The following is a 17,932-nucleotide window of genomic DNA, read 5'->3' on the forward strand; positions in this document are numbered from 1 at the left end:
CATGGAGTAGGGTTAAGGGATCTAAAACATGATCATGCAGAATAAGACATTAATATGTACTTTATTAGTATTAAACTGCCAATATTCTAGTAATATGTATGCTAATAAGCAACTGGTTTATAGTGAAAACTGGATCCTAAACTAAAGGGCTTTTTTTGGTTGCCATCGAGTCAGATATGGGAGTCAAAGTGAAGTGGCAAAACACTGTTTCTTTTTATTCCAGGAAATAGTCTCTATTAATGAAATATTAAAGCTCTCAGCTGAATAAATTCTAGCACTTGTATTAAATTAAAATATTTTTAACAACAATCAAGTGTTCCACAAGCTTAAGATTGTGAGAAACAAACAGGTACAATACAAAAGTGCAAAATGTAACAAAATATATTGAAATGAGAGGCAAATGTGAAACAGGACTCGACAAAAGAAGCAAGTTGCTGGCTAATATTCACATCAGCAACACTAAGATGATGATGATGATGAAGACCGCAAACAGCTATACATAATGAACCGTGTGCTGTGCGGCTTCTTGAAGCAGGCTGTGAATCTTCTGGCTGTTTGCTGGTTAGAAGTGCTGTTATACAAATGTTTAATTGCTCATGATCTCACAGTGTCTCAAACACACAAGTGGTGTAAAAAATCAAATAAAAAGACTCACCTTGACACTTACTTCCTAAACAAGCCTCGCCAAACGCACAGGCTAACATATGAGACTGATATCTGGTGTTCTTCAGTTTCAGGGTTGAGTGATGTGTTGCTGGGTGTGAATATGTGGCCTATCAGAGCACAGCTACACCTCCATCACAGCGGCTGGTGATCATGTTACCGATCTCCGTCCACGTGTCCAGATGGGAGTCATAGATTTCGACCGAGTCTACAGTGACTGGCGCTGAAAAGTCCCGGCTAGTGGTCCGACCTCCCACCGCATATAACAAACCATTAACAGCCGCAACCGTTACCCCAGCGCGTGGGACGGCCATCGGCGCCACCTCCACCCACTTCTCCTGGAACAACAGAGCCATGTGCTGCATTAATACCAGAAATCAAAACATTTGCATAAAGGGTTACATTTGGGCGTTGCATCTAGGGCTGCAACTAACGATTGTTTTGATAATCGATTCATCTGTTGATTACTTAAAAATGTTATTCTGCACTCTGCCCAGTGTTGTCCTCCAAACAACGTGCAATTTGAAGTCTATGAATACAAATAGTGAATGCATCTGTAGGCTACGCTATACATTATGTGCAAAAAATATATTACATTCTATAACAAAAATCAACTGTTTGCTTACCATTTTAAAGCAGAAATTGAAAATCATAAAACCAAAACACACACTAAACAATGAGCAAAAACTTTTCTGAACAAAGTAATTCTATCATATTTACATCAATTAACTACTTTAATTCTCTTTACTATGGAAGCCCATTTCCGCCACAGCATAAAAAACAATTGTGACTTTTTAACTTTATGGGTTAGGGTTAACCCTAACCCATAAAGTTTATTTTACACAATTCTGACTTTATTTCTCGCAATTCTGAGTTTGCATCTCGCAATTCCAACTCTTTTCTCAGAACTGTGAGATAAAAACATGATATTGTGATATACAAAGTCACAATTATAAGAAAATAAAAATCTGAATGGCGAACTGTTATATCACAATTACTTTTTTTTTAATTCTATGGCAGAAACAAGCTCCCATACTTTACTTTTACTGGTCTCAAACAAATACAATTATTTGCGTTACACGAACAATTGTTTAATGTCTAACAACAAATATTTTAGTACAATGTATCAAGTCAGAATTATTGCATGCTCCGTCTGAGGCACAGGACAAGCCACATTAAATTAATTGTTTGTTTGAAATTTGAATGTGTTATTCACGTCTGTAAAGTAACGTGACCGGCAGATGTTTTCAGTGCACAGACGAGATTAATCAATAATCAAATTCATCCGGTTATTTTCATTATTGATAAGTTGTTGCAGCCCTATATGGATCAGACTTTATGGGGTTCTAACCTCCTCCAGGCAGTACTTCTCCACTGTGTCCAATGATCCCAGAGCCTCGTTCCAGCCTCCGACAGCGTAGATGCAGTTATTGAGGCTAGCTACACCCACGTACGCCCGTCGGGTCACCATGACAGGCAGGGCGCTCCAGCGGCGAGAGATGGGGTCATAAACCTCAGCCGAGCGCAGCTCCGTACCCTCATCACTGATGCCACCAATCACGTAGATGAAGCCTGGAACAGACGCTCAACATACTAGAGACAAGGGCCTGCGTAGTCTTTTCAGATTTCCACAGTGCTTTAAAAGTATGCTCTGGTTGGTTATTGGTTAACATTATTTTCCCTGCCTGTAGTGCTACAGCAATGCTGTATTTCTGTAGGCAGTGATTATATAATAACAGTTTACATAAAAAAAATCCAGAAATTAGGTACTTGTAATTAGATTACCTTTTAAAATGCTTGTAATCAGATTACAGTTACTTTTCTATAGATTACATGATCACGTATGCAGACAATGGTAGTGCATTATTCATTATTTATTGATTCACTTTTCCCCCGTAAATTGTATAATTTTTTTTTTTTTTTTTAAGAGTTTTTAAAATAAAATCAGTTTAATTTGATATTTTCGCTTTTCATCAACTCACAAACTACAGTTTGGGAAACCCTGGTATGCTGTAAAGTTTAATAATGTTTAATATAATAATTGCATGATGTTGATAAGTGTAATGATTAATGTCAAAAGTACCTAATATGTGTAATAATCCAATAGATTGTATTACAAACTACAATTCCCGTCATGTAATCTGTAATCAGTAACAGGCTACAATTTGTAATCTACCCAGCACTGATTGTTGGCCAAAACCCCTGGAACGAGTTAGCATTGTAGCACTTCCAGTGCCATCTTCATAAAGTCAGTGGGTTTTTTAAATGTGTTTTTGGTTAAATGCCTGAAATAAGGTGTTTGGTTAACACGATTCATTCTACAACACAAAATACATCATTGTATTTTGGCTTCAAAATTCAAAACCTTTGTTTTCATTTGTGAAGATGATCATAAACATTTGTTGGTCACAGAGCTTATTTACTGCAAAAATCCAAAAGCCAATTGAAAAATCTTGTTGGGTTCTTGTCGAGGGAAGCAGGGTGATGCAAACTACAAAAATATCTGTCATTACTGTAGCACTCAATACTGATGTCTGGTATGTGAATGGATGAATGCTTGAAATGCATGTTCAAATCCAATGAATTAAACCGTAAAAAGTCTTTTATTAAAAGAATAGTTGACCCAAAAATGAAAATTGTCATTTACTCACCCCCACGTCATTCCAAATCTGTTTAATTTTGTTTCTTGTAATTTTTATAGGTTTGGAACGACACGAGGGTGAGTAAATGACAAAATTTTCAACATTTTTGGGTGAACTATTCCTTTAACAAGGTCGGGTTCTCCACGAGGACTTGCGTACCTTGCAGCTCACAGCAGCCAAAATAATATCGAGGAACAGCCATGCTCCCAATAACCTCCCATTTATTTTCTTCTGGGTCATATCGTTCCATGGTCTTCCCAATTTCTGAACCAATCCAGCCACCTGAAACCATTACCATTTACATTCAAGCCAGACATTTTTATGCAAAGTAGCATATATTGCCCTCAATGTGTACATTTTATCATTGCATGCATTGCCAGGGAACACATGACCTTGGCAGGAATGTTGCTAAAAGCGTTAACAAATCACATGGTGTTAGCGCGACTGAACAAAACCCTGAAGAGCGAAGCAGACTGACAGTGCCTAAACTAAATTTGCATACCAAGTGCGTAAAGAGCTCCATGGCAGGAACAAACTCCAACCCCACAGCGTGGATAGTTCAGAGACGCCACTGCCGCCCACTGCTTGGTCACTGGGTCATACCGCTCCGTGCAGTCAAAAATCATGGAGTCCTTTTCTCCTGTGCAATACAAGATGGCTGTATGTTTATTATGTCATCAATTGTAAGTCGTTTTGGATAAAAGCATCTGCTAAATGAATAAATGTACTGTAAATATAAATGTAGTGCAGCATTTGGGATGCATTTAGTGTCTCTCAAATCAAAATAAGTTGCATTGAGTTTTCCAAAGGAATCCAGTGGAAATTTGAAGTGCAGATAAGTGCACACTAATACTGCTCAAAACCCACTGCGCACTGGATGAAGATTTGATTCGAACAACAAACATGAATAAAAGCAGTGTTAAAAAACTGAAACATGGTGGATGTGCAATGGTAAAGTAGAAAGGTTTAGAAATAATTTCAATGCACAGAGCGATCGTTTTGCTTCACAAGACCAATATATTGTCAGTAGCCACTGACTTGAATTTTATTAACTCTTTCCCTGCCACACATCTTCTGGAAGAGTACTGAATCTCTGTGACAAAACACAGCGAAGAAGCAGCAGAAACCAGAGATAGCGTATGGAAGCAGATTCATATGTAAAATTCATATACTGTATATTATGTAAACACAAACTTTTATTTTGGATACGATTAATCGTTTGACATATGTGTGTACTGTGTATATATAAAGACACACGTAGGTACCGCATACAGTATCTCACAGAAGTGAGTACACCCCTCACATATTTGTAAATATTTTATTATATCTTTTCATGTGACAACACTGAAGAAATGACACTTTGCTACAATGTAAAAAAAAAAAGTGAGTGTACAGCTTGTATAAGAGTGTAAATTTAATGTCCCCTCAAAATAACTCAACACACAGCCATTAATGTCTAAACCGCTGGCCACAAAAGTGAGTACACCCCTAAGTGAAAATGTCCAAATTGGGCCCAATTAGACCCTGAAACTGAGCTGCAGCACGGTGGCCAAGACCATACAGCGGTTTAACATGACAGGTTCCACTCAGAACAGGCCTCGCCATGGTTGACCAAAGAAGTTGAGTGCACGTGCTCAGCATCATATCCAGAGGATGTGTTTGGGAAATAGACGTATGGGTGCTGCCAGCGTTGCTGCAGAGGTTGAAGGGGTGGGGGGTCAGCCTGTCAGTGCTCATACGCCGCACACTGCATCAAATTGGTCTGCATGGCTGTCGTCCCAGAAGGAAGCCTCTTCTATCAAGCGTGTGTGGCGGCAACCAGGTGAGGAGTACAAAGACAAGTGTGTCTTGCCTACAGTCAAGCATGGTGGTGGGAGTTAGAGCCCTGCATTTCGGCCCGGGCCTGATGGGCCCTGACTTTTTTATGCCTCTAGGGCTGGGCTTCGGGCCAATTTCCACATCATAGTTCAGACACGGGCCGGGCCTCTGGCCTGTTTTGGGTTTCTCCTTATTTTTATATTGTAGACATCCATCGATTAGTGATGAAAAAAATTGCCGCGCTGATGGAAACAACACGGCACCGTGCCGCGACAGAGCAGCTCGATGGTGTTTAGTGTCCCGCAGCAGCAGCGTGCACAAGTGACTTCAGCACAGCTGAATAGTTCTGCGTTCAAATGCACGCAATAGACTAAAGTTTGCTGAAAAACCCCAGCAAACATAACCATGAATGTGTCTGCGGGAAATAGTAAGGAGATATTTGAATTATTTACTAATAAACTAATGTTTTCTGAGTCTGTGTCGCAAGGATGAAGTCACTGATCCTGACTCGGCGTCTCCTCATTAGATGCGCTTTTAGAGAGAAATATGCATCTTTATTGATTATGATTAAGAGATTTGTTTTCAATTTTTTTATTTCGTTAAGTGATAATTTAAAGCTTTCTATAGATATATTTATCATGTCTGTGAGGCATGTATTCGCTCAGCTTCGGTTCATTTTTGTGAAGCGCTCCTGTTCAAGACGGCAGAAAGCACATCATGCTTGTTATCTTTGTTTTATAAAAGAACTACCTTTTGTTGGTATTGTGAGTGCACACAAATACAAGTAGACCCTGTACAGGTCCGAATGATGAATTACTCTTATCTTTATCAAAAAAATAAATAAATTACGGTTGTAGGCTATTTTAATTTGTTTCCACTGAAAAAAATCCAAGTTTGCGCTGGTGCCTCCATGTCCTGCAGAGCGTGCTTTAACTTCCACTCTCCGCACAAACTTAGATATAGGCTAGTGCACATTATTATTATAGCGCAGGTTTAACGTTTAAACATTGTTATATGCTTGAACTGTTTTAGTATATCTATAGATTTTATTTTAGGCAAGTCGTGATGATATGAGAAGGCTAAATTGATCAAACATAGGCTATGATCAGCTCATGCCGCTGGCCGCTTGGTCGTTACTTTAAAAAAAAACTTTAAACAAAAACTTAAGCTATTTAATGAACAAAAATGCTCCAAACATTTTTCTAAATTAACTTAATAAAAAAACTAAACGAAATATAATAATTTTGCCATTACACACAAAACTGAACTATTTTAATAGCCGAAACAGTTTATATTACCGTTTCAGCTATTAAAATAAAAAAAAGACGGGCTCGGGTCGGACGTGGGCCGGGCTAGGGCCTGAGCGTCTCGAGCCAGGGCCGGGCTAGGACCTAAATTTGAGGCCCGTGCAGGGCTCTAGTGCGAGTGTCATGGTCTGGGGCTGCATGAGTGCTGCCGGCACTGGGGAGCTACAGTTCATTGAGGGAACCATGAATGCCAACATGTACTGTGACATACTGAAGCAGAGACTGGGCCGCAGGGCAGTATTCCAACATGATAACGACCCCAAACACACCTCCAAGACGACCACTGCCTTGCTTAAAGAAGCTGAGGGTAAAGGTGATGGACTGGCCAAGCATGTCTCCAGATCTAAACCCCATTGAGCATCTGTGGGGCATCCTCAAACGGAAGGTGGAGGAGTGCAGGGTCTCTAACATCCACCAGCTCCGTGATGTCGTCATGGAGGAGTGGAAGAGGACTGATAAAACAAAATATTGACACTTTGGGCCCAATTTGGACATTTTCACTTTGTGGCCAGCGGTTTAGACATTAATGGCTGTGTGTTGAATTATTTTGAGGGGACAGCAAATTTACAGTGGTGTGAAAACGTGTTTCCCCCCATCCTGATTTTTTTTTTTTTAAACAAATTTAAATATTAATCAAAGATAACAAGTAAACACAACATGCAGTTTTTAAATGAAGGGTTTTTTTTATGAAGGGAAAACAAAATCCAACCCCACATGGCCCTGTGTGAAAAAGTGTTCCAAGACGAAAACCGCTGCTGAGCAAAAAGAACATAAAAGCTCGTCTCAGTTTTGCCAGAAAACATCTTGATGATCCCCAAGACTTTTGGGAAAATACTCTGTGGACTGACGAGACAAAAGTTGAACTTTTTGGAAGGTGTGTGTCCCATTACATCTGGCGTAAACGTAACACAGCATTTCAGAAAAAGAACATCATACCAACAGTAAAATATGGTGGTGGTAGTGTGATGGTCTGGGGCTGTTTTGCTGCTTCAGGACCTGGAAGACTTGCTGTGATAAATGGAACCATGAATTCACCAAAAAAATTCAGTCTACCAAAAAATCCTGAAGGACAATGTCCGGCCATCTGTTCGTGACCTCAAGCTGAAGCGAACTTGGGTTCTGTAGCAGGACAATGATCCAAAACACACCAGCAAATCCACCTCTGAATGGCTGAAGAAAAACAAAATGAAGACTTTGGAGTGGCCTAGTCAAAGTCCTGACCTGAATCCTATTGAGATGCTGTGGCATGACCTTAAAAAGGCGGTTCATGCTCGAAAACCCTCCAGTGTGGCTGAATTACAACAACTCTGCCAAGATGAGTAGGTCAAAATTCATCCACAGCGCTGTAACAGACTCATTGCAAGTTATCACAAATGCTTGATTGCAGTTGTTGCTGCTAACGGTGGCCCAACCAGTTATTAGGTTTAGGGGGCAAGCACTTTTTCACACAGGGCCATGTGGGTTTGGATTTTGTTTTCCCTTCATAATAAAAAACTTCATTTAAAAACTGCATGTTGTGTTTACTTGTGTTATCTTTGATTAATATTTACATTTGTTTGATGATCTGAAACATTAAAGTGTGACAAACATGCAAAATAATAAAAAATCAGGAAGGGGGCCAACACTTTTTCACACCACTGTACACTGTTATACAAGCTGTACACTCACTACTTTACATTGTAGCATAGTGTCATACCTTCAGTGTTGTCACATGAAAAGATATAATAAAATATTTACAAAAATGTGAGGGGTGTACTCACTTCTGTGAGATACTGTATATTTTGAAAATATTTACATGTATATATTTATATCCATATAAATTATATAATATATAAATATATTTAATATATAAACACAACATATAAACATGGAATCATCCATCACAATGAGAAAAACCAAAGAATATATTTCTGATGTGCAGCAAAAGATAATTGAGCTTCACAAATTAGTGAAGTGGCTTTAAGAAAAGAGCTAGAGCAGTGAAAATTCCCATTTCCACCATCAGGGCAATAATTAAGAATTTCCAATCAACATAAAATGTTACGAATCTGCCTGAAAGAGGACATGTGTCTACAGTATATCATCCTAATGCACGGCGAGAAGGAGAGTTTGAGTGGCTAAAGACTCTCCAAGGACCACCGCTGGAGAATTGCAGAAAATAGTTGAGTCTCGGGGTCAGAAAACCTTAAAAAAAAATTGGTCAAACATCCTCTACATCACTAGGGCTGGAGGATTTTATCGATTCTGCGATATAAATCGATATTTTTTTCCCAAAGAAAGTATCGATTTTTTAGCCGCGAGTATCGATACATACGTCCCATTCAAATCCCCCGTGTTGTTTACCCCCGTTCGCGTTGCAGGAAGAGCGATTTGGTCAGCCAGCCGCTAGTGTTGCTGTAGAGCAAGTTACCCGTACTAACTTTACACAGACGCAGATGTCTACCTCTTCCTGTTTACCAAGTCAGAGCGAGGATATTCAGAGAATGGCGGCGAATATAAATCCAGCACCCGCCTGCTTAAAAGCAGATGTGTGGGAGCACTTTGGTTTAAAAAAAAAGAAGGAAAGCAACGACTTGGATAAAAGCATCGCGGTTTGTAAGGTATGTGGCACTAACGTTAAATATTCCGGCAATACCACAAATTTACGAGCGCACCTAAAACGTCACCACCTGGACAAGTTTATGCTTATGGAGGACCCAAAGCAGCAGCGGCCGCGTGACCCAAAACAAACTATGCTGGACATCGATGGCGGTTGTTCCCACAAGTTTCCATCTGCTTCACCAAGGTCGCAGAAAATTACAGAGTCCATTGCCTACTTTATTTGTCATGATTTGAGACCGTATTCAGTGGTGGAAAACCCCGGCTTTAGGCGCATGGTGAACGCGATGATGTTGACTTAGTCACTTTGGAGTGTGGATGAAGAGGGCACAGCAAATGCTCATGCTGATGATGAGGGTTTTACTGTTTCAATAAATGGAACTAATTTTCTCAACACATCTTTGATTAATTTTGTCCAGCATTTATTTTGCAAGCTGTCTGATGTTTTTTGAGTTTATTTCAATTAATTCAATCCAAGTAAATGAAACACTCACAAGATGTCACCAAAATCACACTGTCTCTTTTAAATCTATCAGAAAATGATGTAAGCGTATCGAATCGTATCGAATTATATCGAATCGTATCGTTGGCTAAATATCGTGATATATATCGTATCGTGAGCTGAATATCGTGTATCGTATCGTATCGTGAGATTAGTGTATCGCTACAGCCCTATACATCACCACATGTTGTTTGGGAGGGTTTCAAGAAAAATTATCCTAGCTCATCCAAAAACAATCTCCAGCATATTCAGTTATCAGACACGACTGGAGCTTCAAATGGGACTGGCTTCTATGGTCAGATGAAACTAAAAAATGACCTTTTTAGCAGCAAACACTCAAGATGGGTTTGGTGAACACAGGGATAAAAAGTACCCCATGTGTACAATGAAATACACTGCTGTGTTTTTGATGTTGTGGGCCTATATTTCTGCTGGAGGTCCTGGACATCTTGTTTAGACACATGGCATCATGGATTCTATCAAATACCAACAGATAAAAAATCAACAAGTGACTGACTCTGTTAGAAATCTTATAATGGGCCATGTTTGGATCTTCCAACCGGACAATAATCCAAACACAAACCTCAAAAACAACACAAAAATGGGTCACTGAGCACAAAACCAAGCTTCTGCTGGCCATTCCAGTCCTCTGACCTGAACCCTGTAGAAAATGAGTGAGGTGAACTGAAGAGAAGAAGCACCATCATGGAGCTGGGAATCTAAAGGGTCTGGAGTGATTCTGGATGAAGGAACAATCTCTGATCTCTTGTCAGGTGTTCTCTAACCTCATCAGGCATTATAGGAGAACATTTAGAGCTGTTAAACTGACAAATGGAGGTTTCAAAAAGTATTGAATAAAAGGGTGCCGTTAATTGTGGCCAATGTGTATCAGAGAAAAACATTTATTTCATAATGATATTTCCTCCCATTTTAAATTCTTATTATCCAATGAAAGGTTAGATTTTTGTGAATTTTTTAAATAAAAGATCAAAAGGATTAACAATGCAGATTTATTTTCACAGCCTTATCATATAAATCATATTTACCAAGGGTGCCAATAATTCTGACCACGAATGTAAATATTTATATTCATATAAATTATATCATATATAAATATATTTAATATATAATTGTAAAATATTTTTCTTAAATATATGCATGCGTGTGTATTTATATTTACATAATAAATATACACAGTACACACTCATATATCATGTAAACAAAAACATTTATTTTGGATGCGATTAATTGTTTGACAGCATTAAAATCCATTTATCACATTAAACAGCATCTCAAATCTGCCTAATGTTACCAAATTAAATGTCAATCCAGGAAGTGGTTTAGGTCTGTGCAAGCTTTGAATGCATGTTTTGATAATCGTTCTGAATCTGATCCAGAAGTAGTCTCTTACAAAAACGTGATTTTCTCAGCTTTTTGTTCAAAATGTTGCTTTTTTCATGGAACTTACTCACAGAGGCTCTGTTCTTTGTTTTGGCATATTGCATGTTCAGATATTCATACAACAAAATACTCTGGGGGCCATTAAACTTTTGTGAAAATTATCAAAAATGTTGCTGGTGGCTGGCAACTTTAAAAAAATAAAAAACAAATGCTGGCGGGGAAAGAGTTAATGACCAAGGACCATGGTTTCAGCTAAAAATCTTCTTACTGTTCTACTGAAAAAAAAAAATTCACCTACATCTTGGATGGCCGAGGATGAGTGGATTGATAGCAAATTTTAATTTTTAGGTGAACTATCCCTTTGAGTCTGCAGAGTTTTTTTAAATCCACTTTCTCAAGTATAAACTATAATACTGATATTACTAGAAGTACAGATGTTTGCCTTTTTTTTTTTTGCATGGGTCCTAATATTGATATGTGGTAACACTACAGGGAAAAGAAAAAAAAAAAATCTCACACACTTACCCCCCACTACATATATCATGCCTTCCAGGACGGCCACCCCGAGTCCGCTGCGGGCCTGATGCAGGGAAGACACAGTGGTCCAGTACTGACTGAACGAATCAAAGCGTTCAACGCAGCTCAAAGCCCGACTGTCACTCCATCGGCCGCCCTGCAGACGAGTGTAACCGCCTGAGAGACAGAAGCACAAAGATGTTGAATAGGACGAACCATTAAGATGATTATCACATCCGCGCGCTCGCAGAAGAGTTCCCGTACCAATGGCATAGAGGTACTTGCGGGCTTTTCTCCGGGGCCGGACCTTGGCCGTCTGCAGAAGGCTGAAAGGTTTGCTCTCTTTAGGGGACTTGTTGACTTCAGTGTACTCTCTCAGAAGGGTTTGCAATGCAACTCGCAAACTGAAGTCAGAAATACCTGCAGGAGAAAGTCTCGTTACCAAAAACAAACATCAGAAAACAGATCATTCCGGCTCTAAACTACGATTAGATGAGCCACATTATATGTGCACCTAGACATACAATCAAATCTATATGAATACATCAAGCTATGCTTACCAAACATAAACAGTCTGATTGTGCTAATGCACTTAAAGTCAGTGTTGAGGAGGTTAGACTAAAAAAATAAATAATCTACAACAGTGTAATTAGATTACTGTACTAATTACTCTCTTTAAAAAGTATTGCATTACTTATTACTACATATCTAACTCGACAAGGATAGACATGAAACTGCTCTTTTAATTCTTTCAAATAAATAATATAAAAATTGCATATATTTTACTTGAACTGACTAAAGTATTAAAAGAGAAAAAGTTACATTAAAATGAGATGTTAAATTGTAATGATAAATCCCCTACTGTTTTATAGACAATAGTTTTGTAGTTCATACAGTATTTATGCAATCTGCAATTACATCAGAAGTAACTGTAATTAAATTCCAGAAAAAATTAAGAGTAATCCCTTACTTTACTTTTTCAATGGAAAAGTAATTAAATTACATTAATTGGCTGCCTAGTAATGCATTATACCAACACTGTATAGTTTATAGAACCTTAAAAACCTTTTAGTTTTGCATTATTTTAATTAAACTCGAAATTGAAGATTTGTTCTCAGAATCATCCAAAAAATTTGTTAAAGAACGTTTTTTGAATTAGCATTGTGTATGAATACATATTTTAACATAACTATTATATTATTTGACAAAAGAATATTTTATTCACATTTTACTCTTATTCTTGTCCTGATTCATTTCTTTGCTCTTAAATCCTCTTAAAATGTCTCTGTAACATTTCTGTAAATTTGTCAGACCATGTGAAAGTTTCTTCATCTTATCAGAGGATAAAAACAGGAATCCTGATCGGTGAGGAGCACTAAAGTGAAGCACAGCATCTCTCTCACCCTCGATGTACTTGTAGAGTCTCTGTGGAGACAGCAGCGGGAAGCGCACCGGCTCCAGGACCTCCACCACATGCTTCTTCCGGTGCGGCACGTCGTGGTGCAGCCAATCCATAGCAGCCGTGAACACCTGATACTCGTCTTCGATCCTGAGCTCCTCGCTGCGGAGCAGCTTCACCAGCTGATCTTTACACAAGCTTGAGAACTCTTCTGAGGTGCACACCTGACCCCCAGACAAGGATGCAGAGGTTTTCAAAACCACAAAATACTGACAAGTCATGAAGACTAAATATTGGGAGCCCTACAAAAATCACTGTAGTACAAAAGTGGGCATGACTGACTTTTGAACAGAGTACATTTTCTGCAAAGATAAGAAGCTTGTACTAATAGTGTAAAGTTTATTTGTATGCCGGTCAATCCTACATACAGCACCTTTAAGCTCTGCCCTCTTCTGAAAAGGGAACGGAGCACCAGCTCATTTGCATTTAAAGGGACACACACAAAAACGGCGCGTTTTGACAAACCTAAAAATGGCAATTTTAACTAGTTATAAAAAATTATCTGTGGGGTATTTTGAGCTAAAACTTCATGTTAGGGATGCACGATATTGGAATTCTGCCGACATTCGATATGCCGATATTTTTCAACTCATTTTGGCCGATATCGATGCCGATACCGATATATTTCCTGTTGTTTGGAAACAACACCAAGTCTCTCCTGTGCAGAAATTATAAGCAAAATATTATTAATTTTGGTTAGTTTTTAACAAGAACTTATTTATTAGAATTAAATAAAAAATAATAAAGGTTTTTTAACAGTACATTGAAACTTTGAAAATAAATATAAATCAACTATATCAATCGCTGCATTTTTTCCCCCAGAAAGATGCAGTGTTAACCCTAATATTTTATTTTAAGATTTAACATTTGTAGATGGTCTAAAACAAAAGAGTTGTAAAAATTCTGAAAATCTTTTAGAGCTCATGATTTGTTTAAAAAATAAAACGTTACACATTAATGAATAAATCAGTATATATAAAATTATTTAATTTACAAGTGTCATGTTTGTGATTTTTTTTTTTCATGTAAGCTATAGCTTCTGACCATTAAATCAAAACATACTTATTTTATTACATCAATTACTGCTTTATTTAATCAGAAACACAGTCTAAATGTTATTTGTGTAGGCTATTTTACTTGTAATTTAATTAGAAGTAGGCCAACAGCGCCCCTACCATTAAAACTACTTACCGAACGGGCATTAGGACCTGGGGGAGGCTGTCACTGCTGCCCCTGCTTGTGCTATAACTGTTTACTCTATCCCACACCAAACGCGTCATTCTGTACATGCCTTCATACATTAAATGCAGCGATCCAAAACAGTCAATCTATTCATCATTCAGACAAAACTTTGCTTCAAGAATGAGCCACATTGCTGACGTGATCTAATCGCTAGCACACCCTGAGCACATGCGAGTTAACCCCTTCCCCTTATCGGCAAGACATATCGGCATAATTTTGCATGTCAGGCCGATGCCGATATTTACATTTAAAGTCATTATCGGCCGATTTTGATATCAGTCCGATAATATCGTGCATCCCTACTTCATGTATAAACTCAGAGACTTATTTTAATTTTTTTTTTAAAACAAAGACCTCTTATATGTCAAAGGATCAAGGCAAATTTCATCTCTCATATCATGGCACATTTAAACCCATGAATCAGGGTTAAAAGAAACAAAAACTCAATGCTGAGAATATCTGAAACGGAAAACTTGCATGAATAAGCCCACCTCTAGAAAGTGGACGTGGATGTAGTCTTCAGTGAACTGTAACAGCTCCACACAGGCGATCTGCTCCAAAAAGCGAAAGATCCCCACACAGTTGGATGGGTCCATATGAGCCCGCAGGAATTCTCCACATATATCCACCACCTCACTCAACTGCAGCATGTCTGCAGCCACCATCAGCTCCTGCACAGTGTCCACCGTCACGTCAATAGAGCCTGCTCAGAGAAAAAGAAACGCTTATTTAATATGTTTGCCATTCATACACTGGGAAGGGTTTGAGAAATGTGGAGTTTTTACATTACACTCTTATACACTAGACACATTTTCATCCAAAGAAGCTTACAGCATACATATCACATGGACACAATGGACATAATAATTATGAACAGCACACCTCTCCTCAAGAATTTGGATGATTTGAGGTATTGTTCACATAACTGGTTGAGTTACACCTCAACGTTTAAAACTTTGTGTTAGAGGTTTGTTCATTTGAGCAATATTAAAGGAACAGTTCACCCAAAAATGAAAAGATACCCTCAGGCTATCCAAGATGAGTTCGTTTCTTCAACAGAAAAGATTCATTATATCATCATTACATCACTTGCTCACCAATGGATCCTCATGATAGCCAAGCATTTGTGGTTAAAAAGTGTATACATATTTTTATTTATTTTATTTTTTTAAGAAAATGACCGATCGTTTTGCTGGATAAGACCCTAATTCCTCGGCTGGGATTGTGTAGAGCTCTTTGAAGCTGCATTTTGACGTTCAGATCATTGGCCACCATTGAAGTCCACTATATGGAGAAAAATCCTGGAATGTTTTCCTCAAAAAACTTAAGTTCTTTGCGACTGAAGAAAGACAGACATGAACATCTTGGATGGCATGGGGGTGAGTAAACTATCAGGAAATTTTTATTCTGGAAGTGAACTTAACCTTTAAGATGAACATATCCATCATTAAGATGCTTTTAGCTTCAAACTGTTGCTTACAGCTAAAATACAGCTCCATAATTCATAATAACACTTCCTCCAGAGAAATCTGCACAGATCAAGCGAAATTATAGTGATGTTATTATCAGCTGTTTGGACTCTCATTCTGACGGCACCCATTCACTACAGAGGATCCTTTGCTGAGCAAGTGATGCAACGCTGCATTTCTCCAAATCTGATCTAGAAGCAAACTCATCTACATCTTGAATGAGTACATTTTTAGGAAATTTCCATTTTTGGGTGAACTGTTCCTTTAATAGTGATGCTGACCATTATCAAACACCCCTAATTAACTTCCTACAGGTAACTTTTAACTCCAAAAGTTTAGTGAAAAATAAAAAGCCTTTACTCTCACATGACTTCACATTAAAAACAAGTTTTTTTTAATGTAAAGCCATGTGAGAATCAATTTTTTCACTATATGTTCAAGTGCCTTGGAGTTAAACGTTTTTTGATGAATTAAGAAATCCCGCATCCAAACAGCACCGATTGATATACCCCAGCAGCATTTTTTGCATATTTTTGACTTGCAACTTCCTACAGGCATCTGAAGTGATGGACAAACACATGTATGAAACCAGCATACCAGTGTAAATAAACTCTAGGAGAATGTCAAAGACGTCAGCTTCCACTCCAACAATGCAAACCTCCTCCTCGTGGGCTTCGCTCATGGCTCCAGAGAACAGAGCAGCAAAATACGGGCCGCTGGCAGCCAGCACCAGCTTATGGACTCCAAACACCCTTCCGCCTACCAGCAGGCGCACATCGCAGAAGTCAGACTGCAGGCGCATTTTGTTCATCTGAGCTAGAAGCAGCCCAGCGTGTCTGTCTGAGGAGAAGATCCCACGATCGCTCGCTGCCCCGGTCTGAGGGTGCGACAGAGACGGACCAGCAGAGGACATGATGATTCCAGCTGGACACCACAACAATGTTCTTTCACCTAACACACACAGAAACAGAAACGTTTAATACTTCTAAAAATGCACTTTCTACAGCGAGCCAATCCAGTCACAGCTGAACTGAGAAGGCCTATTTAACTGCAATTCAGCTCTAAAACTGCAAACAAGCAGATTGCAGAATTCCAATGCAAATTAGCATTTAAGGAAGCGGATTTATTTAAAATCGCACAAAATTATCATCATCAATTTTTAACCCCCAAAATGGAGCATAAAGATATAACACATTCAAATTTATGTCAAGATTTACATTTCTGCTTGAAAGTTTACATACCCCTTGCAAATTACGCAAGATTTAACATTTCATTTTTTTATTTAGTACTGTCCTGAATACACTTTTTTTACATCTGTTTACATGAAGACAAAATAAAAACTGAATTTACACAAATTAACTACCCTGATAGCACACATGCATCTCAGAGACATCTATTTGACGTCTGCATTTAGATGTCGTTTCGATTTCCTTTTAGATGTCAAATAGATGTCTATTAGATGTCTTTAAGATGTTTATGATTTAGAATGTATGTAAAACTGACATCTGTCAGACGTTTGTAGACAGCAGATGCTTTCCAGATCAAGAGATCTTTAACAGACATCTTGCAGACGTACGTGTGCTATCTGGGTAGTTCAAAAGTTTACATACCCTTGATTCTTAATGTGTTGTTACCTAGATGTTTTGTGTTTGTCCAAAGCAGTTCAACCGCCCACTGTTCTTCAGAAAACTTCTGCCCATTCTTTAGTTTTCCAGCATCTTCTGCATATTTAAACCCTTTTCAGCAGTAACTATATGATTTTGAGATCCATCCTTTCACATTGAGGACAACTGAGGGACTCGTACACAACTAATACAAAAGCTGCAAACACACTGATGCTCAAGAAGCTAATAAGGTGCATTAAAAGTCCTTTTAAACAGGACGATATGTACATTTTGTTTAAAAATATATATATTTTTTTCAATTAAGTACTGCCCTTGTAAGATGTAACGTGAGATATTTGTTTCCCTGAAGAAAAACTCTGCAAGGGGTATGTATATAAACGTATGAGCAGAATTAAATTGGTATAAAACTACACACACAAAAAGAAAAGGTGTAATGTTGTATGGCAGAATTCAAGCTCATCTGAAGGCTGTAATGCTGTTGTGGTCTGTTGTGGTCAAATCATGCCAGTTAGCATCGCCCTGGACTCCTGGGTGGACTGCAATGTCTCCATGTTCTTCTGACAGCAGCCCCGCGAGATTTAGCCAACTTACATTTTCATTTGGGTGTTTTCTCTTGTGCATTTATCCAAATGATCAGGGACAGATCCACTTCCGCCTGGGCATCGAGTTTTCCTTCAGCCTGACAGACCT

General features: G+C 38.4%; 1 protein-coding gene across 7 annotated transcripts; it reads right to left on the reverse strand.

Annotated features, from left to right (window-relative positions):
• Positions 1–190: 190 nt before the first annotated feature.
• On the reverse strand, positions 191–17,932 carry ipp (intracisternal A particle-promoted polypeptide). Of its 7 annotated transcripts, none has more exons than XR_013785188.1 (11): positions 17,834–17,932; positions 16,215–16,568; positions 14,640–14,851; positions 12,851–13,070; positions 11,712–11,867; positions 11,457–11,624; positions 3,808–3,945; positions 3,465–3,587; positions 2,015–2,235; positions 656–1,001; positions 191–571 (listed from the first exon to the last, which is right to left on the reverse strand). XR_013785188.1 is itself a non-coding variant. In XM_079436299.1 (10 exons), exons 2-10 carry the CDS (start codon positions 16,528–16,530, stop codon positions 777–779), a joined length of 1,779 nt encoding a protein of 592 aa, XP_079292425.1. In that variant the 5' UTR covers positions 16,531–16,568; positions 17,834–17,932; the 3' UTR covers positions 191–776. The 7 variants fall into 7 exon arrangements, 5 of the variants coding, with proteins under 5 accessions (XP_079292425.1, XP_079292423.1, XP_079292424.1 ...); XR_013785189.1 differs by having other exon boundaries at positions 17,252–17,899; XM_079436299.1 differs by having other exon boundaries at positions 191–1,001.

The sequence above is a fragment of the Barbus barbus genome (genome assembly GCF_936440315.1).
Source record: "Barbus barbus genome assembly, chromosome: 15".
Taxonomy (NCBI): domain Eukaryota; kingdom Metazoa; phylum Chordata; class Actinopteri; order Cypriniformes; family Cyprinidae; genus Barbus; species Barbus barbus.

Coding starts and splice junctions, on each gene's coding strand:
- ipp (XM_079436297.1), bottom strand. CDS start 16,530: ATGTCCTCTGCTGGTCCGTCTCTGTCGCACCCTCAGACCGGGGCAGCG. Junction 11,625..11,711: donor CAAGTACCTCTATGCCATTG/GTACGGGAACTC, acceptor TCTGTCTCTCAG/GCGGTTACACTCGTCTGCAG. Junction 3,588..3,807: donor TGGAGCTCTTTACGCACTTG/GTATGCAAATTT, acceptor TAATGGTTTCAG/GTGGCTGGATTGGTTCAGAA.